Source organism: Leuresthes tenuis, unplaced genomic scaffold, assembly GCF_036924035.1.
Source record: "Leuresthes tenuis unplaced genomic scaffold, fLeuTen1.0.hap1 SCAF_8, whole genome shotgun sequence".
Taxonomy (NCBI): Eukaryota; Metazoa; Chordata; class Actinopteri; order Atheriniformes; family Atherinopsidae; genus Leuresthes; species Leuresthes tenuis.
The window spans coordinates 23,293,326-23,320,141 of NW_027325362.1; the positions used below are offsets into that span (position 1 = coordinate 23,293,326).

The window sequence follows — 26,816 nt, forward strand, 5'->3', positions numbered from 1 at the left end:
TGAGGCACGTGGCGTTGACGTGGCATGGGTTGTCTTTACACTCGTCCATGTCGACACAGGCCATGTTGCTGGCAGGGCGATAGTAACCAGTCTGGCAGGGACACTCATAGGACCCATCGATGTTGTTACACTCTTCATTAACTCCACATGGATTGTTCAGTTCCTTGCATTCATCTATGTCTTGGCAAAGAGTCTGGTTAATCAAGATAAAGCCCGACAAGCACAAACAAGTGAAAGAACCCTGATTGTTGGCACACGTTGCTCTGTTTTTGCAGCCGCCATTATCCACCAGACACTCGTTTATGTCACTGCACTGGATTACCCCATCTCCGGAATAACCCACCTTACAAGTACAGTTGTAGGAGCCAGGGAAGTTAATGCAGAGGGCATTGGAGTGGCACTGTGAAGACAAGGAGCATTCATCTACATCCTGACAGGTGAAACCGTCTCCCCTGAAGCCTGTCAAGCACTGACAAGAGAAGGAACCAGGCGAATTTGTGCAGGCTGCGTCAGGGCTGCAGCGCCCTGCCTCACACTCATTGAGGTCATTGCACTTTGAGTTGTTGAAAATGAATCCACTACCACAGTCGCAGTAATATGACCCACCGGTGTTGACACAGGTCGTGGTAGATGGGCAGATGTTTGGTTGTGAACACTCATTAATGTCTTCACACAGTCGCCCATCTCCAAGAAAACCTTCCAGACAAGAGCACTCATAACTGCCCAGCCTGTTGATACATGCAGCACTGGGGTCACATTCATTGTCTTCGACGCATTCATTTATATCTGCACATGTCAGCCCATTTCCAACAAATCCACTTTTGCAGGTACACTTGTATGAACCAATTATGTTTTTACATTCTGCAAACGGGCTGCAGATGTTGTTGGCACATTCGTCGATGTCTACGCAGCTCTGTCCGTTACTTTCAAAGCCGTTGCTGCACGTGCAGCGATAGGAGCCGGGTAGATTTACACAACCCTTATAACCAAATGAGGAAGAACACACACGAGGAGTTTCTGAGCATTCATCTATGTCAAGACACAGGTAGTTTCCGTTTCCCTTGTAGCCAGTGTTACAAGTGCACACATAGGATCCGGGGTTGTTGGTGCAGGTGGCGTTCCAGTGGCAGATCCTTTGGTTTGTGCATTCGTTTATATCTGCACATTGGTATCCGTTTCCCGTGAAGCCGACTTTACACTTACACCGTCGTCCTCCCTCGAAATTAGTACAAAGGGCATTGGGGTGGCAGCCCCCGTTTTCTTTTTGACACTCGTCAATATCCTGGCAGCTGGTGCCATCTCCAACATAGCCATCGAGGCAGACACAGCTATAGCTGCCGAGGGTGTTGTTGCAGCGGGCCTTTGAGTGACAACTGTGCAGGCGGCTTAAACATTCATCAATGTCACTGCACAGCAGTCCATCACCCTGGTAGCCCATGCGGCACACGCAGGTGAAGTTGTTTCTGACCCTCAGACAGTCTGCCTGTGGGTGGCAGCTGATGCCTGCTGCCTCGCATTCCCTCACCTCAACGACAACTGAAAAGAACAAAAGGAAAAGACAAACTTTAGAAATATTCTCCCAACTCAAATTGTTGTCAGGAAGCATGAGTGATTTGGTAACTATTGTCCATGTGTCATCTAAGCACAGTTAAGACAGTTTCACTGATAGTAAGATACCTGCAGAGCAGCATCTGAGCACTGCGATTACACTTGACAACCACAACGGAGGAAACCTGCGAGGGCAAAAATAAGAGAAAGTGGCCATCATTATTTAGGGTAATATATTGACACACAAATATTGTGATTAATCTACAGGCTCTCAGAAAGCAAGAAGAAACCAGTTAATGCAAAACTGCATTAACCTTGTGGTGGCAGTAACAGTTTATCAAAATCCAGCTGATAACCACAAGAAGATGAAATGGTCTGAGCTCAGAGGATTATATAGCATGAAGTCTGAAATGTCATCCAGTCTTAAGAAGACAAAGTAAAGTCTTTTATTTGACCTAACTACAAACTTACTTTTCCAACTGTTTCCCCAGCCTGCTTTTATCCCCAACTACAGTTGGGTGTCTGTTGTAATGGTTGGTGTAACAAATCAGTGCAAATCAGTGCTAATGTGAATTCTACCAGATAAAGTGGCCAAATGTTAACACTAATCTTCTCGATTGTAGTTTGATTTTATTTCTAAGGAGGAATAAGGCCACACCGCTTTTTGACATCCATTAAACACTGGTTATTGATCAGTTGCATCATATACAGACAGTATGACAGAAGCTGAAGAAAACCTGTTCAGCTTCCTGTAAGATGATTTCTTTGCATAAATTTTCACAACACACAGGATCTAGATAAAGGTTAAAGGTTGGGTTTCTCGTCATTTATCTTTTTTAATATTGTAACACTTCTTTTGTAATCATAATGCCACTGAAGCAAAGTTGTTGTTTCGTATCTTATCAGAATTTTATTCGACGCATGCTCTGCTAACAACAGTTACTGCAACAAACAGTGCTACAGCGTGCCTAAATAATCCAATTGAGTGTCCACATCAAACAAAGTTGTGAGAGGCATCGTTCCAGAAAAGTACATCAGTCATTACTGACTATATTCAAGCTGTTGTCAACTGCTGTTTATTAGCAACACCAGGGGGATGTCATGTTGTTTAGTATTTTTATGGGAAATGACTCATGGTGAAGATTAAACTGAATTATGAGAATAATAGCAACAGTCTTCCCTTTGTACTGATTGGGTTTCCCATCCAAATGCTAATCCTCCCTCCAGGCTTTGTGGGGCTATTGTCTGTTTCTCAGGAGAAAGGCTCTGGATAGACAGCGCCAAGACTCCTGTTACATAATGCAGGAACACCTACTGTAAATCAAATCAAACCTCCCTGAGGGACAGTGAACGGTATTGCTGCTGCCATCTAGTCTTTTGCTATCAGCACTTACAGTCTTGAGACAGTGTTTGAAACACAAAGAAATGTGTCACATTTAGGTATGAAATCTAAAGAAAACAATATCTTTTAAATGTGACTCTCCTTTTTCACTGTTCAATCATTTCAATGTTTTGCTCATTTATCACACAACACTTCTGAAGTGTGTACCCTGTCTACTATGTATGTAGCCTTTCACAGGTAATTCATTAATATATGTGTTCACATCTGTGAAGGAGCTACAGTTGGAAAAGGTTAGCGTAGCATAGTATCTGAACTTGAAACAGGGAAACAACTGTGGCCCTGTTCCACATGAAATATCACAACGTCACTCGTTAACAGATAGCATCTTGTTTATGTCACCCTACAAAAACAAAATGGCAAATTTTCACAGGCGTTTGGTCGGACTAAAATCCCTGCACAGAAGCAAGAAACAGTCTGACACGTATCCTTTGATGAAACTCCAATTTTTTTGCTATTGAATTTCAACCTCGAACACGGATCACACAAATGAGAAGCTATATGATAGTGAACTCAGATGGTAGACATTGAAATAATCCTTAGGAAGGGACAAGTTAGCCTTTCCCATTCCAAGGTTTTGTACTTAGGGTTCATGAGTTTTTGTCATGTTCTTGGGGTTTTGGGTCTGTTTAATCATTTTTCCTTTTAGTGTCTTGGTTTCACATGTTATGTTAACTTTATTCATTCATTTTTCATCATTACTTTGGCTTTTGCCCAATGCTCTGGTGTTTTGGTTCACGTCTACTTGAGTTCCTCTTTTTTTGTTTGAGCTTTATTCTTTTAGTATTCTCTTTTAGATTTTAGCTCTCTTGATTAAATTCTGTTGTTAGAGTATTCTGTTTGTGTCTTGTCTTTTTTCTTGCTGTTTTCAGTCTTTGCCTTGTTTTGGGAGCTGTCCAGTATATACCCGATGACAACTGGGTCTATTAAATAAATCTGTTTATTCATTTGTGCCACCCAGCACCACCCTCAAAGTAATGTATTTCAGTAGGACAGCATGAGGAGACTTAATGTTTTCCTAACTTAACCTCACCTTACTGTAACCTTTACCAAGTAGTTTGTAATATGTAAAAAAGCAGCGAAAAAACATAGATTGAAAGCTCAATGGAAACAACAACTGAATCTTCAAAGGGCATTTTGAAGTAAAGTCCCCTTTAACATCAGTTGTTGAGACAGTGTTCAAACTCGTTCAGCTTAACAGATGTTTGTGTGGCTCCATCCCCCAACCCCTCCGACATTTGAATAAGCTGTGTTGTCACAGTCATTTTGTGACTATTTCATGAGGTGCAGTCACTGTGTGTTTCCTCTGTTGACTTATTTTCATGTGTGATAGCATGTGAGAGTGAAAGTCTTTTATTTTGAAAAAAATCTGAACATTGTATGACTATTTCATGTTTTGCTGTGAGACTAAGTTGAAGGTTGAGGCACCAAGACAACCTATTCAAATTTAGGATAAGACTTATGTATCTGTGGTTTCCAGAAACCAGAATGTCCACGTTTTACTCCCTGTAAGTGACCTGATTTAAAGGCCAAGCACCAAGTCTATAATTTCATATCATATACTGTACTACTATCTGCTGCTACATCATAAGCAATGTATCTGATGTTATGTTTGTCTAAGTTTTTTTTCCTCCTTTTATCAAGTCTTGCTTTGTGTTACCAGTTGTTTTAAATTGACATTCTGTAATTATCCTGCTTATGGTTTTCTTTTGATTATTTAATGACAAACGTTATCATACCTAAATGCCATGTTGGCCAGGCCTGCACTGTGACGGCTATGCAGGGCAAACGCATATATCCATCAGAATATTTATGAAATCCCAAGACAAGTCATTTAACCACTCATTAAGGAAATTTGTGCATGACCTAATAATTTGAAGTAACAACAGATAAACAGTTATCAATGAAACCACCTCTCTTTGAATCAATATCATTACATCTTTTCATATGGAAACTGATCATGAAAGATGGAAAAAAAGCATAGAAAAAATATATTTCTTATATATATATATATATATTCTTTATATTAATATATCATATACACTTTATTTTACTAAAAAAACATTTCAGGATCAGGATTACATGACAATGTATTACTGACAACTTCATGGAAAAAGGTCAGTATATTAAAGAAGTTATGACAGTCTGTTCCCACATTGGCCACTTGTAATACAACATGGAGTAATTAACAGAAAAGAGAAGTAGAGATTTTTACTCACTTCATATTTCCCCTTCTTGCGGTCCTGTTTGTCTGTCGTGTCAGGAAGGTGCAGACTCAGTACATCAGGATCTCTTTCCTTCTCCTAGTCCTCGAGGACCTTCTTCTGCTTTCTTGATTCCTCCACCCCACTTTTGACAATGGTCCACCACACCATACCACGTACTGCCCTGACATCTTAAACCTCTGGGAAGGGGAACACCCATATTCCCCTGGTTATGTATCAGCTCATGCACAATAAAAGTTCCAGTCCCTAAGGCCCTCATTTGTCCTCCTCACTGTACCAAGACAAAGGGCAACAAAAATAACTGTCAGAGAGGGGGATTTAGATTCTTTGAGTAAGATTTCCCTTATCTAATTCTTCTTTCTTTTTAAAAGATGTCCATATAATACATGTGGATCTACCCACTACAAGAGTACAAGATGTTAAGCTACTTTTTTCATGAGCCACATTACTACTTCAGATAGTTCAACAGATACACGGATTAGACACAATATTAAAACAACTTGCGTGTTATTAAGACACCTTTTGTGCTGCAGAAACAGTGTCTGACCTCTGGATCTTAGCTGAAAGTCCTGTAGGTCCTGTGGGTTTTGGGTTGGGGTCTCTGTGGATTAATTTAGTTAATCTTGTAGATGCTTGATCAAGAATGGAAACAAAATCAAAATTGCCAAAAGGGAAGGTGAAAAATATGGGATGTTCTGCTAAGAAACCTCGATCCTGGCCTCTATGGATATGAATTTTCCAGGGCGGTCAGTCCTTCCACTTGCAGATAATATTACCTAAATATTAGGCTTCCGAACATGTGTCACTCCAGTACACTTCTTTCATGAAATGTAAACGTCTCTCAAGAAATGCAGTCATCCAGATGTCATAGGCTTCACCTATGACATCTGTCATGAAAGTGAAGTCTCAGAGAGAGGCATACGTGAGTCACTTTCATGACTTATTACATGCCAGTAAATCTGAGAGTAATTAAAAAGCTATTTGGGTGAGAAAGGCCCGATGGAATTCAAGCCACATCATCATTACATTGATTGCAATATTCCCCAAGCGTTGTGCAATTTCTCCTAAGTTTTAAAAAGTCCACAATTTCTGCACGACTGCACAGTACATAGCACCCTGGGAGTGATCTATATCAACTTAAGCACTTGCGAGCAATATATATGTCACTGGGGTGGCTGTGGCCCAGTAGTTAGCTTTGATGTAGAGTTGGTGGTTTAATTTTCACTTTACGATGTTTCCCTGGCTGAAGAGTGGGAGCACCGAACCTTGTGTTGCCCCATATGCATACATATGTGGGTCAATGCCTCATATCATAAAGTGCTATGAGTCGTAGTACCGTGCAGCCCAGTTACTACAGTGACATTTTAATTCAGTCAGTGAATGCTGCTGGTTACTGCATCATTTTACATTACATTCATAAAGCATGAACATGAGATTAGAAAAAGAAAAAAGAAATAAAATTCAGATCCTGCCACCTTTACAGTGAGTCACATCATTGATCAGCCCATACAGTAATAAATCCCTGAAAGCTGCTACTATAATGATAAGACGAGATAGCCAGTGATAATGATCAGGTTTATGTTCTCATTACATAAGGGAGAAAAGTGAAAAAAATTTTTTAGGACTATCATAAAGTCAGATAAAGTTGTTGACTATAAAAGAGCTAAAGCTAGCTTAACCTTGGCTAAACTTAGCATCAAGACTGGATGCATTAAATAGCACGTTCAGCTACTAAGAATATAATTTAAATGCTTTCTGACTTACTTAGGGTGCAATTTATTAGTTAGGCTCAAAAGTACTATGTGTATCTTTTAACTTTAGATTTTCTTTTTTTGATCTCAGTTGGTTGCTAAGTTCCTCTCATTTCCCTGCTCGTTAAGTCGTTGATAATTTGAAGAACATTTTTTACATTTTATTGCATTCATTTGATGTTATTGGTGTAGACATAGTGACAACAGTGCCACTAAGAGGTAAATAGCTCTCTCTCTTATTTGTGCACATAGACAAATGTGAACAGTTCTCTTAACAGTAATTTACAGTATATTGCCTGTTGTTAGTGTTGACTTTTTTTTTTTTGCTTCAGGTCTGTATTGGCCTGTACTGCCAAAAGCTCAGGCTGCTGAAGGACTACAGATCCCCTGGTGCAATGTTCAATAACAAACTAAAAGGGAAGTGTAAGAGAGGCTGTTGTCACAGCAGACTACTTGCCATTGCTAACAGTCGTTTTACCGTTTAGGTCTCTGTGAAGTCCATCCATCCAACTAAAACAGTTGAATACTGTATAGATTTGGGGCAGAGCAACTTCCCATGTACAGGCTCAGTAAGGCAACAATCATTGTTATTATAGCTGTTTCTGACACATAATCCCTGTGAAATGTTGTTGTGTTCAGAGTCTTCAGAGTGGGAGGACCAAGATGTCTTGCTCTAACTCATCAAACATTCCAGAATAAACCTGATACAAGGAGTGTTACATATTCAAAGTGACTACACTTACTGATACTCTACTTCCTTTCACCAACTTGAGACTTTAAAGCTGCTAAAAACAGTTTAGGTCTAGGCATGGGCTGATCTAATTCAGTGGCACGAGGCATTATTTTGCACAACAAAGTTTTAAATTAATATGTTGACAAACATAAATAAACCCATCCTCCACACTGTGAAACACTTTCCATGAGTAGTGTCTGCATACTGTGCAAACAAAAAGTCACTGAGTCGACCGTGAGCTCCTCTGCATACCAAGATATACCACGATAGAGTCAAATATGAGGTCATCTGTTCGTTAGCTGAAGTAACAGGGCAGTGGTCCCCAAATGCAGCAGCAAATCTACAACAGAATTATGGAAAAAGAATAGAATCAAGCAATGGCCCTCTCAAAGTACAGATCTTAACCGGGTTGAAATGTTGTGGTGGGACCTTAAGAGAGCCATGAATAAATGAATGACCACAAACTTCACTGAACTATCACAATGTATTTACAGGTGTATTTACCAAATTATAGGACAAGGTAAGGGCCAGGTCATTTTTCTCATGTCCAGGTACATGAAAGTATTCAATTTCATTGAATTGACTGATTGTACAATATCTTATTTGTTTAATAGGTGCGGGAATGACATGTGAATTAATGGGAAGTTATGTGTCAGTATATGAATGTGCTGAGTCAAGGTTTGAATGATAACCCCTTCATAGAAGTAAATGAGTGCTTTTTCTGAAAATGTTGAACCACTAAACCCTTCCTAAATCTGCACTTGGACTGCACTTGAAAAACACATTTTAGAATAACAAGACAAAGATGTGTTCAAGTGGCCCATATGAATTATGTGTCTTAAATGTCCGTTGTGGGTTACATTTCTTTGAAACATCTAAATCAGTGCCGACACTATGCCCGTGTACTAGGTTGTTGCACAACAATCCTCAGGTGTTCTTTAGAGAATAAAAAGCTGTTAATTGAGTAAATTTTACACCACTAGCTCTCAAAAAAGGTTTTCTGGAGCTTGGATTCACTTGATTACTGAGATAAACTACCGAAGAAGGGCTGAAGACACCTGTCACACGGCTCCTGAGAGTGTTTCTCGAGAGGATCGTGTTATATGATATTGGCTGTGACTGAGTCGTGTGTGACTCACAGTATCTAAAAAATGTTTTCCCAACCTCCAGTTTCTGTTGCCTTATATACCCGGCAGGACTATTATGACATCATCATGTCAAAGTATGAAACAAGCATGCATGAGCAAAACATGCGGGCAAATGGTTTCAGTGTGTGTGAAAAAAAAAATGTCTCCAAAACAATATGGGAATTACTTTGGAATGACTTTATCAAAGTGCTAAAAATCCAACTGAATATTGTGATGTCACAGCATACTAGGAATTATTTCATTTCAAAAGTAGATAAAAAAACATGTCATAGTATTTTTTGTAAAGCACCTATGATTCTGCAGTAAATACATAAAAGCCAATACAAAAAGTAAAACTACAGGCACCAAGATACACAAGCAAAACAAGAAATCGTGATGACATGGTTCGTCTGTGTAATCTGTTTTACTTCCCAGTTGGGATCCGGTTTGACTTCTGTATCTTTGTTGTTTGTCCGAAATAGGACATACTGTAACGTCAATAGGCCACCTTACAATACCTGCTTTTTTTTGTTTTGTTTTTTTCAAACGTTACTGAGCCTGAAACTCAGAGAAGAACAACCAAGTCACTGGGCAACAGAGGTATGGAATGATAAGAGTGCAACAAAAAAGATTAAATCTGTAAAAGAATACACAAATTAATCGTATAGGTATATATAAATCATATTAACGGAAGCTTGTACTGGACACATACACATTTAACACATTTCCCTCATGACAGCCTTCAAAGTATTACAATGTAATATATGAAAGACTTCACAAATGGAAAAAAAACTTAAAAGTCATACTATAGGAGTATCACTGGTGTCTTTTTTAAGAACAAATGTCTGGATAAAGCACAAACTGCAGAATAAGAAGCAGTTTTAGATTGTGGAGTATATTCTCTTTACAGGTTAAATTCTCTTCAGTAGTCAACTTTAGTCAAAACAACTACAGATATCGGAAAATTTTAATTTGTTGAAGAGCCTAAAGAAGAAAATACTGGTATGTGAACAGAGGAGAAGGGGGAGAGCAAATATGGTCATACCGGAAGAAAGGTGAGTTTCACAACCACCCCTCCCCCACTCCCCACCTCTCTCTCTCCTTTTTTCCCACTGGCAATGCAAATTACGGTGACGTCACGAGAAACTTGTCTTATAAGTTTACTTGATAACGGTTGTTTATGACAGTTGGACAACTACCAGACAGACTGCTATCAACAGACCTGCTCTTCACAGTGCTTTAGCTCCAAAGCAGCGCTCGTGCCCTTTTGAGTTGTTATTTGTGTGTGCGCGCGCGCGCTCGGTTTCTCTTCAAACAGGTTGGACAAGGACACACCTGCAACAACCAAAGGAACTTATTGTTGAGCCCGTCGACCGCATCCTTCACTCTATCTTTGACCTCTGTGGACGACGGACGGATACAAATCCACTAAAACTATACATATTTTTTTCTTCAAGTAGTTTGAGTTTTTTTGACGGATTCATTATGAATATTTTGATTTTTGTCGTTCTTGCTGCCTTCGCGGTGGGAACCGCTCAAAGCTGTGGTGAGTTGCCTTAAACTCAACGATAGATTACGCTGAAAATGTGACTTTTGAGGTGGTTCAATCATCCGAGGATTTCAAATGTTTGTTTATTAAAAAAAGAAACAAACAAACGAAAAAACATTAGCACTAAGACGACATTAATGGGACGAAATATTTAATGTGTGTAGTTTTGCTTCCTTCGTCGATGAAATTAGTTAAATTTGCCCCAAGAGACGGATTAAATGTGATTCAAAGCTGTGCGGTTATTAAACGGAGCCAGGTTTGTTGTTGGGTGGGGGTTGGGAGGATTTGTGTTGCTCTTTGGGGACTTGGTTCGAGAAACCAACGCCCAGGTGCGAGGTAAACCTGACGGCCTACTTGCTGAACCTCACCACTTCTCTTCGAAGAGCTGCAGAACACCAAAAGTCCTCCGAGGAAACTCCCAAGATTAAACTAAAAAGCATTGACGATTTCTGCCTGAATTTCAGAATTCTTTGGAGGAAATTGAACCCGTATCGCCTGTGTGCTTTGTTGTTCATGTCGCAGTTGTTGTAGGCTTCAGGGATAACCTCTGAGATGCAAACTGAATGTCCAACCCTCTTGTCTCTCTGATTTAGGTACATGTCAGACAATGAAGTGGGCCACCTGTGACGGTACACCCTGTAATTGTTTTGTCCTGGTGGGTACGGGTGAAAAACAAAACCTTAACTGCTCCACATGTAAGTAAATGCGTTTTGTTGTGCTCTTCTGCTTCTTTCTGCATTTCCTTGTTTTTCTTTGTTTATATTTTATTCTTGACTTTCCCTTCTCACCCTCAGTAATCCCCAAGTGTTTCCTGATGAAGGCTGAGATGTATAGAGCCAGGAAGGGCCTGAGCACCCGTTCTGGAGGAAAACCAGTGGAGTCGGCCTTTGTGGACAACGATGGCATCTACGACCCAGACTGTGAGAACGATGGCACGTTCAGGGCCAAGCAGTGCAACAATACCGAGGAATGTTGGTGCGTCAACAGTGCCGGTGTGCGTCGAACTGACAAGGGAGACAAGAACATCGAGTGTGCCAAGCTGGTGGAGACCTAGTAAGTGTTTTTAATTGGTGTCAATGACTGACATTAGGGTGAAACTAAAGGTGTGCAATACATAACTTTTTTTTTTCCCCTTCTCCCCAGCTGGGTGCGTCTTCAGCTGACACACAAACCAGTAGATGCTAAAATTGATGCTGCCAAATTGAAGACGTAAGTACATCTATCGCTCGCTCGCTCACTCTATATATACATTTAACATGTAATGTTAATGAGCTTTCTGTAGTTTCTCATTATGACGTCTCTACCACACAACAGTGCCATTGGTAGTGCCATTAAAAGTCGTTACAACTTCAAACAGGACCTGGTGAAAGAGATTCAGGTGAGTTTTGTTTTTTCTTTCCCGTGTTGCATTATTGATAAAGGGTGAATAATTCCAAAATGCACAGCCTACGTGTCTAACAAAGCGCCTGGTTTTTGCAGTACGACTCCGATGCCCGCTTGATTATCGTGGATGTGAAAAAGGAAATGGGAGACCGCAAGACTAACCTGGCCCAGATGGCCTACTACATGGAGAAAGATGTATGCGGAGTGTATTTTCTCTTCTTAAACACAATGCCGACGCTCACGGCGGCCTTTCCACTGACCGGCTGACTTCCTCTCTTCCCACAGGTGAAGGTGCTCCCCCTGTTCAATGACCAGAAAAAATTTGAGCCCATGGTGGACAGCCAGAAGCTGGAGATGGAGAACATCCTGGTGTACTATGTGGACGAGGAGCCTCCCACTTTTACCATGAAGAACCTTCCGGGCGGGATCGTCGCAGTCATCGTGGTGGTGGTGGTGGTCGTGGTTGTCGGCCTGCTGCTCCTGGTGAGTGCGACTTGTTTTTGAACACCGTGTACATTTTTAAACCGTGCATCCCAGGACTCACCCCCCCCCCCTTTGTTTGTGTGTGCAGTTCTTTTGGAAGAAACGTCAGCTGAAATACAGCAAGGCTCAGGTGAGACAAACGTCCTATAAAGTTTGACTTTTATGTATTAAAAAGACTTCAAGATGGATGTTTAACTTTTTTTTTCTTTTTAAAATCCAGCAAAGGGAGATGGACAACATGTAAAGCAACAGGAGTCTGAAGCGGCTTGTTTTCAACCTTTTGGCAGGACTTTACTGCAGTGGGAGTGTGCCATTTTTGTCTTTACTTGAGGAATGGATAATGTTTTAGAATTAACTTTTTTTTTTTTTTTTTTTCTGTGTAATGTTGGCGGTACTGGTTCCAACCTTTTATTTATAAATTGTATGAAGTTTTAATGCCTCATCTGTCTACATGCCATAGAACTGCTTTTAAGTGTGTCTGACACATACATTTTAACCTGTTCAATAGTCTAAATTCCATATTTGAGATTGTACAGTTTCTTATTGTGTTGTTTCTAATTAAAAATTTTAAAAATATGGCGTGACGGTTTGTTTATTGTAAAGTGGACAATAGTCGTGTTTCCATCCAAAAGTGATTAGAATATTGGGAAATGCGCATTAAAAGAAATTCAAATCATGTGTATTTCCATCAAAAGTACGGACTTTGGTGAAAACATCTAACTCGTGCGAGTTTTCCGCAGGTTGGCATGACAACCAACCTGTCAATGTTTCACCGGCTTCTCGAGCCGGAGTGTATCCCCATGGAGAGAGGACTTAGTCCTGGCGATTAGAGGGGCTGTGATGAGGAGAAGATGGCAAGAAGTGTTATTTAATGCCCAAGCAGAGATCGGGGTGAAAGTGCACTACGTCAGACCTGATGTGGACACAGCTGCTTCCATCCCTTTAGAATCGACCAAAACCTGATGCTAGCGAGCATATTTTCACTTGTGCGAATCAGGGGATTTTAATTTTCAAATTATGGCATTTCCGTCATAATTTTCCGACACGATGCGCATCTAAACAGGTTCATGTAAATGCACCTATAGGCTGTGGGGGAAGGGAGCTTTAACTCCTGTTTGGTTGCTTTATGCAAAACGTGTCGAACTTTGGGAAAATGGCACAAAATCTGCTGTGAAATGGCCGATGCTTTTTATTTGCACGGCGTCGTATTGCAATCGCATCCGTTGTCGATGAGAGTTCCTCGTTGCCAACGCCTTGCTCATGTGGGAAGTGTTTTTCGTCATTTGCGATTTCTCTGAAACTGTCGTCGCACTAAACCTGTCGGTCTGGTTCTTGCTTAAACAAATGCATTCTGTATGTATGCTGAGGGAAGCCTGGAGGTTAAAGAGTTTCAAACTCAAAGGTAAACCGCTTACAAAAAAAGCCTGATTCAACCCCCCACAACCCAGACACTTCCTACTCCGCTTTCATCTCCATAGCAACATCAGAACAAAAGCATGCCTTTAACTAGTTTACTCAGGTATGGTGTCGTATATCTTTCCAAGTCCCTCCTCTCAGAGAAACTAAAGGAATGAGGGTGTGTGACGCTGTGGGGCACCTGCTGCAGGTATCAGCACGTCAGGTGGAGGACAGTTTCATGGGTTGTGAGGTAGGGAATGACACTTTTGTTTTTTTCAATGGCACACTCATTGAAACCAGTCTTTGCTGTAATTTAGTTTATTCAAGGCTGATTTAAATACAACGTATTCTATAAGAAAAATAAATAGAACCCAATGAGTCTCACTGCATAAAAGTCGAAGATAACGCAGAGAGAGGAAATTATCTTAAAGTACCTCGGATTAAAAAAAGAAAAGTTTTGACGATACCAAGATTGTCAGAAAAAGTCTCCAACTCATGAGAGCTCATGCTGATGAAACCGCATCCTGATTCATCAGCATGTTTCACAACTTTTAAACAAATCTCTTCAGTCTTCTGTGACCCCTCCATTTAAAACACTATAACCACACAATAAGGTCCCTGTACTTCTGTTTAACTGCATAAAGTGGACCATGTGGTGTTTTATATGTGTTGGCCTGCAGTCAGGAGCTTCTACAGCTTCTTTTGGTATTAATGCGTTTTGGATGTAAGATTAACTCAAAGAACTGAGTATTTTGCTAACAGTAACAGTCTAAGTGTACATAAAGCACACTTGAATTCCCTTCCCCTTCCTTAACTGTGCAGTACTGACATACAAAATGAAGGCACCTTCCTGTTTCTTGTCATTCGCCGCTTAAGAAAGGCTTTAAGTAACTGAACATGAGTAAAGTTGTACCACTCTCCTGGCTGTTCAGTAACCAAGAGCAAACTGTCCAAACTGGTTTCCCCCCTTTTAAGCTCTCAACACAACCAACTCACCAAATCCACATCTCTTCTGTCCCTTGACTTCTGACATGACACTGGACTTTGGTATCCTACTTCCTGTTGGCGTTGGACACCAAAACACAGTGTAAGTTTGTGGTTAACAAAGCCTTGATGCCTTTTTTTATGCCGTACTTTGTATGCCGGATCATTTTTAAAAGCAGCAATACAAAAATACACATCAACAGACATATTTTACATGTGGAATTGTACCAGAGAAAGAACGCTTGCTCAGTCAGTCAGTAAATTTGTCTGACTTTTCTTTTTAAAGTAACAACATAAAAGCAACCCACTCATCAGGGAGACAGAAAAATGGGCCTGGAGTCATAAGCAAGGCCACTTAAGTCACTTGTAGACAACTTTGCAACCGTGTATGGAGCTTACGGCTCCACTTTCAGCCGCAAATCTCAAATAGTTCTCAGAGGAAGGCACGGAGGCGGTGATATCAGCACACTACAAACAGATGAAGGATTGCCACTTCCAGAAGGGAGAGAGGTGACCAGTCTGCATGCCAGAAATACATGTGGCTGACTGAGACAATTCCTTAGGATCTGACTGTGAAGACACATGGAAAACGTTCACTTGGGGTCAGTCCTCGAGCACCTGCAGATAAATTCCTCATTTTATAACTAAAAAAAAAGACCAGGAAGTGTGTTTCTGTGCCATCACAGCAGCGTGGGGGCCTTGCTGGGGCGTCCCAGTGCCGGCGGGGATTTGCTCCGCAGCTCTTTGCTCTTCAGGCTGACGGGCTGGGCCACCATCAGAGCCGGGGCAGAGAGGTGGTGGGCGGCGGCCTTCTGCTGATGCGCACTGTTGACGTAACTGGCGATAAGGAGGGTGATCTCCCTTATCTGGCAATGAATCAAAACAGGAATGTCATATGAGTGACTTGAACTTCATATTTACTTTGTTTATGATGGTGTTTATATGTTTTAATGCTAGAAAGATCCGTTTATGCTAAACTTTCACCTTTCCCGACTCTAAATGTGACAGATCTTTGACCTTTATTGTGAGTCTTTCTTCTGAATACCTCTATGGGTATAAAAATAACACAAGTTATGACATGTAGATATGGCATTGCTACATCTTACTTGTCTGTTTGAGCTGTCACAATGTGATGAATGTCAGATACCAAAGCTCAGGTACAACTGCAGCCTGCCCTCACTCACCTTGGAGGCGTCCATAGCGAACAGATGCTTCTCCATAGGTTTGTCTTTGCTGGTGCTGGTACCGATGCTCTGACCCACCACCAGCATGAAGTCCTGCTTGCAGCCTCCGAATGTCATCAGGTTCTTGTACGGGTGGGACACCAGCAGTTTCTGACACAGAAACAAAATACGTGAGGTGGAGCTACGTGACATTAACATGTGATCCTGGACCAAAAGAATCATGTCTGGACATCCGTTTCTGCTCAGCTGCTTACAATCGAGTTGTGCTCCAGAACGCCGATACCATCTTCATGCACCGCCAGCCAAACACGTGCACCCGGCTCCGGCGAGGGAGTGATCGACTGGGACGACAGACATGAGATCCGTTATTTTCACAACATCTTATTAGCAAGTACAGTGCGGCTGCTAGTTGTCTTGTCCCGGCTTTAGTCACAGGAAGTGGATAAATGTTCCGAGTGGAGTTCAGTAAAAAATATTTCTGACACCTCCTGTGCTGTTCAGGCACCAGTCCGAGCAGATAATTATGTTGACATCGATGTGTTAATTTGGTAGTGAACTGCTGTGTCTGCTTGCTGTCAGCTTGTGAAATGCCCGTGCGTGGACACAATATGTACAAATATTACAAAAACCTCCTGTGCAGTAGTGCCCGATGAGAAAACGTTATCTATTTCACACACACAGCACCTTTTGGTAATAATTAGACAATTTCAAGGCTGCAGCACTGTGTGAAAATGGCCGAGCCGCTGTGCGTCGTTCTTTTTTTTTATTTCTAACGTAAATGTAGCATATGCTGGAGCTTCATTGCGCGTCATGCCCACTCACCTCCGCTTCAAACAGTTTGGCACCAAAGAAGTGCCACTTCCTGGCGACGGTCAGGTAGATCCTGACACACTCAGATGAACTTCGACCCCTGAGCGAGGCCCACCGGGCTGACAGACGCTGCAGCAGTTGTCTGAGCGTAGGAGGAAAAAACCTCCACCATATTAGCATACTTTTATCAGCCACTCTTTCTAAGCTGCTTTATCCCACCCTTGCTGCATTCACTTTGTGCAAACAAAACATAAGAACTTTGTATAGAGATACTCGGGCTCAGAGAGAAGGTGTTTGTAGACGGAAACGTAGCCTGTTTTCAGCGAACTGCCGTACCTCAGTTGTTCCTCAGAAGCGGTCCAGCGGTAATGTTTTGGGTAGAATCGGTCCAAGACTTGTTTCAGGGTTTGATTAGACTTGGTCTGGGCTGATCCAGAAGCAGAGAAGGGACGTTCAAAATCGCCAAACTCCACCTGAACACAGGCAAAGAAGTAAAAACAGTCCAGGCTGCAGTTAAGTGCAATAAGTAAGAGTGATACAGACAGAAGTATGATGAGGCAGCTAAGTGCATTAGTTTCTAAAAGAAAGTTTGCTCAGTTAAATAAGAGAACTTTAAAGTACTCTTTCATCTTTTCACTACAGAGAATATGAAGAGTGTAGGTGACTGTACAGCATCAAAATTATTATTCAGACCTGGGCAAGCAGGGCGGCCATTTCCAGAGCCAGTTCTTTGTTGACTGGAAAGTGTCCGGCTGCAATGGCCTCATTGGTTTGATAAGCCAGCAGCAACCTCTCCCTTTCTGACTCACCTCTCATCTGCTGAGAGAAGTACAGCCTGGGGAAGGAGGAAAAAAGAAACAGAAACATACGGATTGAGGGCAAAGTAGTTAGGAAACACAGAGGAAACTCGTGGAGAACATGTTCTCCAGGCAGTCACTGCTCTAAAGGTTGATTTTTCGGTCTTATCTTTAAACGGTGTCCGTGTTATACCTTCATGTTGTCTGTTTTTACACGACAAAGCTGTATTCTTCTTACACAAACAGAATAAAACATGGTACTGCCAAAGCAGCCAAAGCAGAGACGTGTTTTCCATTTGAATACATTTGCATTCTTCCTCCTCAACACTCACCACTCACTCTATCTCGCCCTAAATTTGACCACCTGCTCCCTTTTCTTTATACCCTCCCCTTCCATTTATCCTTACCCTAAGGTCACAGGACCATGCCCTAACACCCAAGTCTCCCAGAAACATTTTTTATACAGTTCCTACCTCATTTCTTTCCAACCTCTCTCTCCTTCTCAACCCCCCCACTTTCTCCACATACACAAACCAAGGGTCTCGAGCCCATTGTATACAGCCCATAATCAAGCACCTGCACCACTCACCTCAAAGGAAATTTAATTTCCTATTGCACCTGCAGCACACCACACCTCAAAAACATAACCCGCCCTTCTCTCCTTCTTCCCCCCTCCTCCTAGCAGCACATAACATGCACGCATAAGGACCCTGAGTCTATTGCACCCACATTTCAACACAACTCAAATTGCCACGGCCTCCAGAGTTACTCCAAGACCACGCAGCAGTTACCAGCCAGGTCACGAGTTGTAGCGTGCACCCCCTTGGTCTCTACAACAAAGTCCATGGCAACCAACTGGTTGCGTAGGAGGGAGACCACTGAGTAAAAACTCTTCAAACCTACCCACAACGCAACTTGGTAACCGGCAGACGAGTGAAATTTGCATGTGCTGCGCTTTTAGCAGCTACTGCAGCTTTGAGCCTTTGGTCGAAACTACTCATTGAATTGGTCTGGTAAGCTTGATTTTCAAGCTTGTGTCTCGCTGACTCACTCAGCACAGTTCCAAACATGATTCAGTTTTACTTTGACTCAAGTCACTTAATCGGACCGCTGGGAGCCCTTGTCCCAGTATAAATACACAGGAGTGGAACAGAGTAATTTGCTGAAGAACGTCTGACGCCGAAATGCTGTGGACTGTGTGAGAAAATGTTCAGGACATACTGCTGCTTCTAATTTTCTTTGTCAGAGATCATTGCACATGTGAGTATAGATAAATTCACTGTGCAGAGCAATTTATTGAGTTACTTGCGTGGTGATTTTTGCCAGATGACGCTGTGGTGGTAAAACTTTATTTTAGAGCACAGCAATTTTCAGTCACAATGTGACGTGTAAAGCGTGTCTGTCCAGAGAAATGGGTGAATGAGAGCAGCTTTACTAGGAATTTAGCTATATTAATATACACTTTACTGTTTTTAGCTAAATATGCAAAAAGATGGAACTTTGGAGCATGCGCGCATCATCGAGGACCATTTCAGTCTAATCGAGTGAAGGCCAGTCGCATTATCTGGGTGGGCTTGTCTGCTTTTGAGAGGCTCGATTTTGTACATAATGTGCCGAATGAGTCACTCGATGCAATTTACCAGACCTTACACACACAAAGAGCTTCTTATTTTGCATTTGCACCTGTAATCTCCACCTGAAAAGCGGACACTGTGAAATCTGTCGCCCACGAGCAGGTATGTCCCTGCAAGAATACAGATTCTGAAAAATGTCAGAAAATATATGAAACTAAATGCAGACATTGCCAAACCCTCTTTTTTCCGGCCACGGGGGCTCCCTCTACCTGTTCTTATACGTGAGGCGGACAGTCCTGGTGTTTTCAGACTTGCCAGAGTGCTGCTCCTTTGAGGCCTGCTCCCATTTGGAGATAATGTCACAAATCTGCAGACATTATGAGGTAGCTTAGTGGTGGGAAATGCAGCACCTGAAATCTTCAAAAAGTAATAGTCGCATCAATAAAAGATGCACCTTGATGCCTCCTTGCAAACAGTGCTCCAGTTCTCGTCCGGTAGGGTCATCGGTGTACAGGCTGAAACCGGAAAGGCCGGTTTTTCTCACGCCGGTGTCCTGGTTGAGGCGACACTGGAACTCGTCCACTGTTGTTGAGGCATCAAAGCTCACCACCTACAGAGAGGGAAGTGACCGCACGCATAACAGAAGACGAACATTAGGGATGTTCTGTAGAAAAAGCCAAAAGAGGATTTTAAACTAGCTGACACGATTAAACCGAAGCTCAAATGACTCATGACATTTGTTAACAATTCAAAATGCTGCTTTTATTAATCCAATAAAACACACTTGGTTGAAGTAGTTTTTCGTTGATCAAAGTACACAGAAACTATGCTGAATCAGTGTACTGATAAACACATTTACATGCATGGTAAATATGGAAATATTTTTTAAATGGTTTTGGAACTTTTGCGTGTGTAAGTTTTACTTCCTGCTTTTAGTTTCCTCATCTTTCATTAAGTTAAGCTGTGTCCCATCAGCTGATTGCTCACCCCATACGCAGAGATCAGCCACAACATTAAAACCACCTACAGGTGAAGTGAGTAAAACTCCTCATCTTGTTACAATGCAATGTTCTGCTGGGGAAAAAAAACCTTCTTCCTGGTATTTATATAGTATTCGTATTCATATATTATGTTTGCATTTCTGCAGATGAGTCACACCTCCACCTCAATAGAGCCATAGCACTCCTCTAAAGAAGCAGCCTCTCCCAACAAGGACACCAGTGCGCCCTGCAAAAAACTTCTTGGTAATGTCTCAAAGAACACAACAAACAGTCGTGATGTTGATCTGGTTTCCAAAGTCCCAAGACACCATTCTGATGGGATCTGATGACATCTGTGGAAAGAAGCTCCATCTCTACTACAGGATGCCATTAGGTGATTTATGTCCATGCTCTCACAGCTCAGAGCTCTTTTAAGTAGGAGGACCTACTCAGTATTAGGCAGGTGGTCGTAAAGTTATGGCTGATCCGTGTACATCCTTGACCATTGTATAGACCAGCAGCCATTCCGACATGAAATAGTAATGAAAAACCTACATTAATTCAGGCTCAGAACCCAATCAGAACAGAATCATTGGTAATATCATTACTAAGACCTGTGTTTACTCAAGACTTTGCCAAGACTTTGTGTAGAAGGGCTATTAGCTATGAGGCAGGATTCACATCACGTGATATGTAAACGCTCAAGAGTGTGTGGCCCTATGTGCAGAACTGTAGCAATAATCAGTCAGAAGACCACACACATGATCAGTCAGGCCATTTGATTGGCTGTCGCCAAGTTTTTCTCAACATTTTCCCGAAAACTACGCTCGCAAAGCTAAGCTAAAGACAAAGAATTCAATTTAGGAACACAAAATGTCACCCTATTCAAAGCGAATGAGAAGCAAGATGGTTTATTCCTGCCTTTCCAGCTGTTCCTGGCGTTTTGTGGGCTCTCACTGCTCCCTGGTTTAGATTGGATTTGCTTCTCTTGTTCACCTGGTTCCGCGTGTTTTCTAGTTTACCACTTTGCTACGTTTTTTTTTTAAAAATCGCACTTTCCAGATTTACAGCATCACTCCAGCATTGCATTTAATATCTTAACTTTTTAACTTTCTTATACTGAATATTGTGACTTGTGTGCTCTGTTGTGGGTGGCAACACCCATTCCGAAATACCGCCATTCCGACATCCCGCTATTCCGACATCCCACCATTCCGACATGCAAACGTCCCACCATTCCGACATCCCACCATTCCGACATCCCGCTATTCCGACATTCAAACGTCCCACCATTCCGACAAGGCTGTCAGTATAAGGAAATGTCCGTTACTCAACAGGCGAGTCCCTTCTTTCTGTTCATGCAATTTATATGTTTAACACATGTTTACAGTCAAGCGTTATTAAAGACCCAAAGTCTCGACAACTGGAGGAGGAGAAGCAGACCGCGGTGGTTTTCAATCACACACTCCAATGCCACTTGTTTCAACTTCCGAAAATTTAATCCAGGAAAAAAAGGCTTACAAATATGGACCGAAACGGCTCCATAACACGCACAAGAATCCAAAAGAAACGAAAGTTAACTAAAAGAAAGCAAATAAACAGCATGAAGTGGTCAAAATTGGTTTTACGCATGCCTATGTGCGTCTGGCACATGCGTCTTCGGGCTCTCCCACGTTGGTTTGTGGATGAAAGCTATATGTTCAGCTGCAATGTCATGTAAACACAATCTCTACATGACATTTACTCCCAGGTGTGACCAGTTAAGTCATTAAGATATTAATGACTGTATAAAGCCTTGCGCAACGGCTGTGTGTTTGTGCCAAATGCGCAAAGCCCATCCGCGCTTCCCATAATTGGAGCGAGTACTCATAAATCACGTGAATTACATGAATAAACGTTTTTACTGCATTTTATGCGCGCGCTGGCATATCAGCCTTCATTAGTGTAAAATGTTTTGGGTAAAACATAGGCTATTAAAAGGAACTGTCAGAATGGCGGTATGTTAAAAAAAAAAAAAAAAAACATACCGCCATTCCGACCATAGGAGGAAAAAAAGTGTCGGAATGGCGGGACGTTTAATAAAAAATTAAGTGTCCAATGTCGGATTGGCGAGATGTCGGAATGGCAGCATGTAACCCTCTGTTGTGTATTCATGGTGGAGTGTCTGCCAATTTCGCTGCATTAGCTTGTGCAATGACAATAAAGGCTTTATCATATCTTATCTTATCTGTCTTTGCTGCCTCTTGCCTGTTTAGCTTGCCTCATTGACTGCATCTTTTATGGAAATCCATTTTCAAAGTTTCTTTTTTTGGTCTGACATCCCTGAGAAACTGTCAACTTTTGTCTAACTGCTACCATTAGCATGCTAACATATAAACGACAATGTGAAAATGCTAAAAGTTACCTTGTATGTTGCTCTATCATTTTAGCGTTTACCAAACACAGAAGCAATGGAATTGTCTTTCTTTCTTTTATTGGGTTTAAGTCCAGTTCTTCCCGTTCATGGTTAGAATAAAAGCTGTTTCTTAATATTCTGAGGGCAATGTCACTGTCTGCATCAAATATATATAAAAAAAAACTAAAACCAACACCCATCCAGGTGGAACCTGGTGCTCAGGTGCACTGAAGCCATGAGTTAGTGACAAAACTCTTTACAGCGGGCAGTTGGATATGTGTTAGCTATGATTAGAGGCTACGATGGCAGATGCAACCAAGATTAAAAAATATTCTTGATATTCTTTCCACAAAAACTGTACGGCCCAAGAGTTTTCTTGTCTTTGTTGTTTTAGTCAATCATTTCCTGGATTTCTGTACATTGTATCATAATTACCTGGTACGTGTTATTGAGGAAGTGAACAGGGACGCTGAACGGCAGCGAGTGGTGATAGGGATTCCTCAGCAGAATAGATAGAATCTCCATACGGCACGGCCTGGCCTGCCTCTCGCCCTTTTGCTGGGTCCGCTCCAAAGAGCGCTGGCAGTAGATAGCATACTTCCCCACCTCGGTCCTGTAGGTGACAGGGGACATGTAAAGGTCAAATACATTCCTGCGTCTTCTAGTATTCAGAGCTTTTGTACAAGTCGCTTGACATTTTGGTTTTCTGGTTCATAATTACTTATGATTAGGGATGGGAATCGAGAACCGGCTCCCACTAGTTCGATTCTGTGGAACGGTTAATCCGCCTGCTTAACAATCCCGTTTATAGGTTCTGCTAACGTCTGACGCATTTTTGCGATGACATCATGTGCACGCTTCGTATTTTGGCTCAGAATGTTTCCAACATGGCGTCGAGGCAGAAGCGCTCCAAAGTTTGGTTATATTTCTCCAAAAAGGACAATACTAGGGCCAGTTGCAAAACGTGCAAAGCTTGGATCACATCAAAGGGGGGAATACCTCCAACATGCTGAAACATTTGACCACACAGCATGCAATTACTTTGTACAACGTAAAGTCATTCACACGCAGCTAAGCGGTGGCGGCAACTCTTGCGGGGGAGCTTGTGGCACAGCGTCTTCTGTCTCAAAAGTCCCAGTTAACATAAAACCTCCAGGTTCTGTTGATTGTAACAGGGCTCTCAAGTCTCACAAATTGAGCGTGACGGCCACTCTTTTGGGCCTTTTGTCACACACTCCTGCCACACATTGTATTTCTCACACTGACAAAAAATCAGGGGGGAGGGGTTCAGATAAGACTCTTGCCTACATTCAAAACTTCAGAGCCCTGTTGTAATAATGTTATCGACATACTGTATGAAAAATTTAATTTCATATTAGTTGTTATAATTGGCTTTGATCTTAGACATTATAAATTCATATTCTGTATTTTACTAAATAACCTCTGTTCCTAGCTGGTACTTTTCCACTCTGCTCATACTGCACAATCGATGACCTTAAAAGGGTCCAAGACCTTAGAATGACATAAACAACTGGGTCAGACAAAACATCTCTTTTAGGGCAGATAGGTCTGGTACATTAGATCCACGCCTAAAAACAGCACACACACACACATTGTTTATCACATCCAAAGAACACAACAAGGACAGTGGTTGGCCTGATCATGCCACTGAAGACTGGCCAATTATACTCTGTGTGAAAACAACTTCTGTGAGATAAAGATGAATATAAATATGACATGTTTCCGGATATCGGGGCTCGGCCTGACGGATTTCCTGCGGGAGCTCTGGCACTCCGAGTCCAGCGCTGCAATATACTTTACTTGTGACCACTAATAAATACTTTTTTAATAAACGATTTCTCCAGCTTGTTCTTGAGCTTCCAATGAAAAAACCGGGCTAACATAACATTCAGTTGATGAGGACTGCAAGAGTGAGGCAGAGTTAGATATATAGAGTTATATATTGTACTATATAACTGTATGAGAATCGATATCAATAATGGAACCGGAATTGCTAAATTCTTAACAATTCCCGTCCCTACTTATGATTAATTACTGACTAGCCTTTGACTAGGTTATTGCAACACCTTGATTCTTTTCTTTTTGAGGCATTCTGTAGTAGATTTGCTGCTGTCCTTTGTTGCATTAACTACTTACTATCACCTCACGTGTGACTCTAGAAGATATATACTCAATAACTGAAAGGTGTCCACATTCTGTAGCTGCTAAACAAGCCCAAACCACCCCCAACCCACCACCGTGCCTGACAGTTGGTATGAGGTGCTTGTGCTGATATACTGTGTTTGGTTTTCATCAAACGTGGTGTGGTGCATCATGACCAAACATCTCCACCTTCCAGAAGTCTTGTGCTTTGTAGCTCTTGGTTTTTTTGCAGCTTCTCTGAGCACTTCCAGACTGACTGTGGGGTAAACCTGCTGGGACGTCCACTCTAAGGAAGATTGACAGCTGTCTTGAATATTTTCCACTTGTGGATAATAGAATGATGGACTCCAAATAAGGTGACAGCTCCCCCCTGAGCTGTCACCTTATCGTGGTGGGGGAGTTTGCGTGCCCCAATGAGTCTGGGAGCTATGTTGCCCGGGGCCCAAGGCAAACAGATCCTAGATGAGGGACCAGACAAAGAACAGCTCAAAAGACTCCTTATGATGAACAAAAAATTTGGACCTCGTGATCCCTTGCCCGGACACCGGGGCCTCCCCTCGGAGCCAGGCCCGGGGGTGGGGCCCGGCAGCGGGCGCCTGGTGGCCGGGTCTGTGCCCATGGGGCTCGGTCGGGCATAGCCCGAAATGATGACGTGGGTCCCCCTTCCGACGGGCTCACCACCCGTGGGAGGGGCCAAGGGGGTCGGGTGCGATGTGAGCTGGGTAGCAGCTGAAGGCAGAGGCCTTGGCGGTCTGATCCTCGGCTACTGAAGCTAGCTCTTGGGACGTGGAATGTCACCTCTCTGTTGGGGAAGGAGCCGGAGCTGGTGCGCGAGGCTGAGCGGTTCCGGCTAGATATAGTCGGACTCACCTCGACGCACGGCTTGGGCTCTAGAACCAGTCCTCTTGAGAGGGGTTGGACTCTCTTCCACTCTGGAGTTGCCCGTGGTGAGAGGCGCAGAGCAGGTGTGGGCATACTTATTGCCCCCCGGCTGTTTGCCAGTACATTGGGGTTTACCCCAGTGAACGAGAGGGTAGCCTCCCTCCGTCTTCGGGTGGGGGGACGAGTCCTGACTGTTGTTTGTGCCTATGCGCCAAACAGCAGTTCAGAGTACCCACCCTTTTTGGAGTCTCTGGGGGAGGCACTGGAGAATGCTCCTACCGGAGACTCCCTCGTTCTGCTGGGGGACTTCAATGCTCACGTGGGCAATGACAGTGAGACCTGGAGGGGTGTGATTGGGAGGAACGGCCCCCCCGATCTGAACCAGAGTGGTGTTATGTTGTTGGACTTCTGTGCTGGTCATGGACTGTCCATAACGAACACCATGTTCAGACATAAGGGTGTCCATATGTGCACTTGGCACCAGGACACCCTTGGCCGCAGTTCGATGATCGACTTTGTGGTTGTATCATCGGACTTGCGGCCGTATGTCCTGGACACTCGGGTGAAGACAGGGGCGGAGCTGTCAACTGATCACCACCTGGTGGTGAGTTGGCTCCGCTGGTGGGGGAGGATGCCGATCAGACCTGGCAGGCCCAAACGTATTGTGAGGGTCTGCTGGGAGCGTTTGTCAGAATCCCCCGTCAGAAGGAGCTTTAACTCCCACCTCCGGCAGAGCTTCAACCATATCCCGGGGGAGGTGGGGGACATTGAGTCCGAATGGGCCATGTTCCGTGACTCCATTGCTGAGGCAGCTGATCGGAGTTGTGGCCGTAAGGTGGTCTGTGCCTGTCGTGGCGGCAACCCTCGAACCTGCTGGTGGACACCAGTGGTGAGGGAAGCCGTCAAGCTGAAGAAGGAGTCCTATCGGGCCTTTTTGGCCAGTGGGACCCTGGAAGCAGCTGATAGGTACCGACAGGCCAGACGGGCTGCGGCTTCGGCGGTTGCTGAGGCAAAAACTCGGGCCTGGGAGGAGTTCGGTGAGACCATGGAGAACGATTTCCGGACGGCCTCGAAGAGATTCTGGTCCACCATCCGGCGTCTCAGGGGGGGGAAGCGGCTCACAGTCAACACTGTTTACAGTGGGGACGGGGCTTTGCTGACCTCAACTAGGGATGTTGTGAGTCGGTGGGGGGAGTACTTCGAGGAACTCCTCAATCCTACCAACACGTGCTCGGAAGAGGCAGAGTCGGAGAGCTCGGAGACGGGGCCTCCCATTTCTGGGGCTGAGGTTGCAGAGGTGGTCAAAAAGCTCCTCGGTGGCAAGGCCCCGGGGGTGGATGAGGTCCGTCCTGAGTTTCTCAAGGCTCTGGATGTTGTAGGGCTGTCTTGGCTGACACGCCTCTGCAGCATCGCGTGGACATCGGGGACAGTGCCTCTGGACTGGCAGATTG

At 43.1% G+C, this 26,816-nt stretch overlaps 2 protein-coding genes across 2 annotated transcripts in view; one reads left to right on the plus strand and one right to left on the minus strand.

Annotated features, from left to right (window-relative positions):
- Positions 1 to 10,023: 10,023 nt before the first annotated feature.
- Positions 10,024 to 12,774, plus strand: epcam (epithelial cell adhesion molecule). The gene is made up of 9 exons (XM_072391451.1): positions 10,024 to 10,329; positions 10,926 to 11,027; positions 11,127 to 11,385; positions 11,476 to 11,541; positions 11,647 to 11,710; positions 11,812 to 11,910; positions 12,001 to 12,198; positions 12,287 to 12,328; positions 12,419 to 12,774. Exons 1-9 carry the CDS (start codon positions 10,269 to 10,271, stop codon positions 12,440 to 12,442), a joined length of 915 nt encoding a protein of 304 aa, XP_072247552.1. The 5' UTR covers positions 10,024 to 10,268; the 3' UTR covers positions 12,443 to 12,774.
- Positions 12,775 to 13,896: 1,122 nt separating this feature from the next.
- plekhh2 (pleckstrin homology domain containing, family H (with MyTH4 domain) member 2) overlaps positions 13,897 to 26,816 on the minus strand; it is a 36,049-nt gene continuing 23,129 nt past the window's right edge. Inside the window, exons 22-30 of the mRNA XM_072391458.1 lie at positions 22,756 to 22,933; positions 19,400 to 19,555; positions 19,215 to 19,312; positions 17,268 to 17,409; positions 16,911 to 17,047; positions 16,587 to 16,716; positions 16,019 to 16,105; positions 15,765 to 15,914; positions 13,897 to 15,446 (exon numbers count right to left, since the gene is read on the minus strand). Of these exons, the coding sequence (XP_072247559.1) occupies positions 15,261 to 15,446; positions 15,765 to 15,914; positions 16,019 to 16,105; positions 16,587 to 16,716; positions 16,911 to 17,047; positions 17,268 to 17,409; positions 19,215 to 19,312; positions 19,400 to 19,555; positions 22,756 to 22,933 (1,264 nt within the window). The 3' untranslated portion in view covers positions 13,897 to 15,260. The remainder of the gene's footprint in view (positions 15,447 to 15,764; positions 15,915 to 16,018; positions 16,106 to 16,586; positions 16,717 to 16,910; positions 17,048 to 17,267; positions 17,410 to 19,214; positions 19,313 to 19,399; positions 19,556 to 22,755; positions 22,934 to 26,816) is intronic.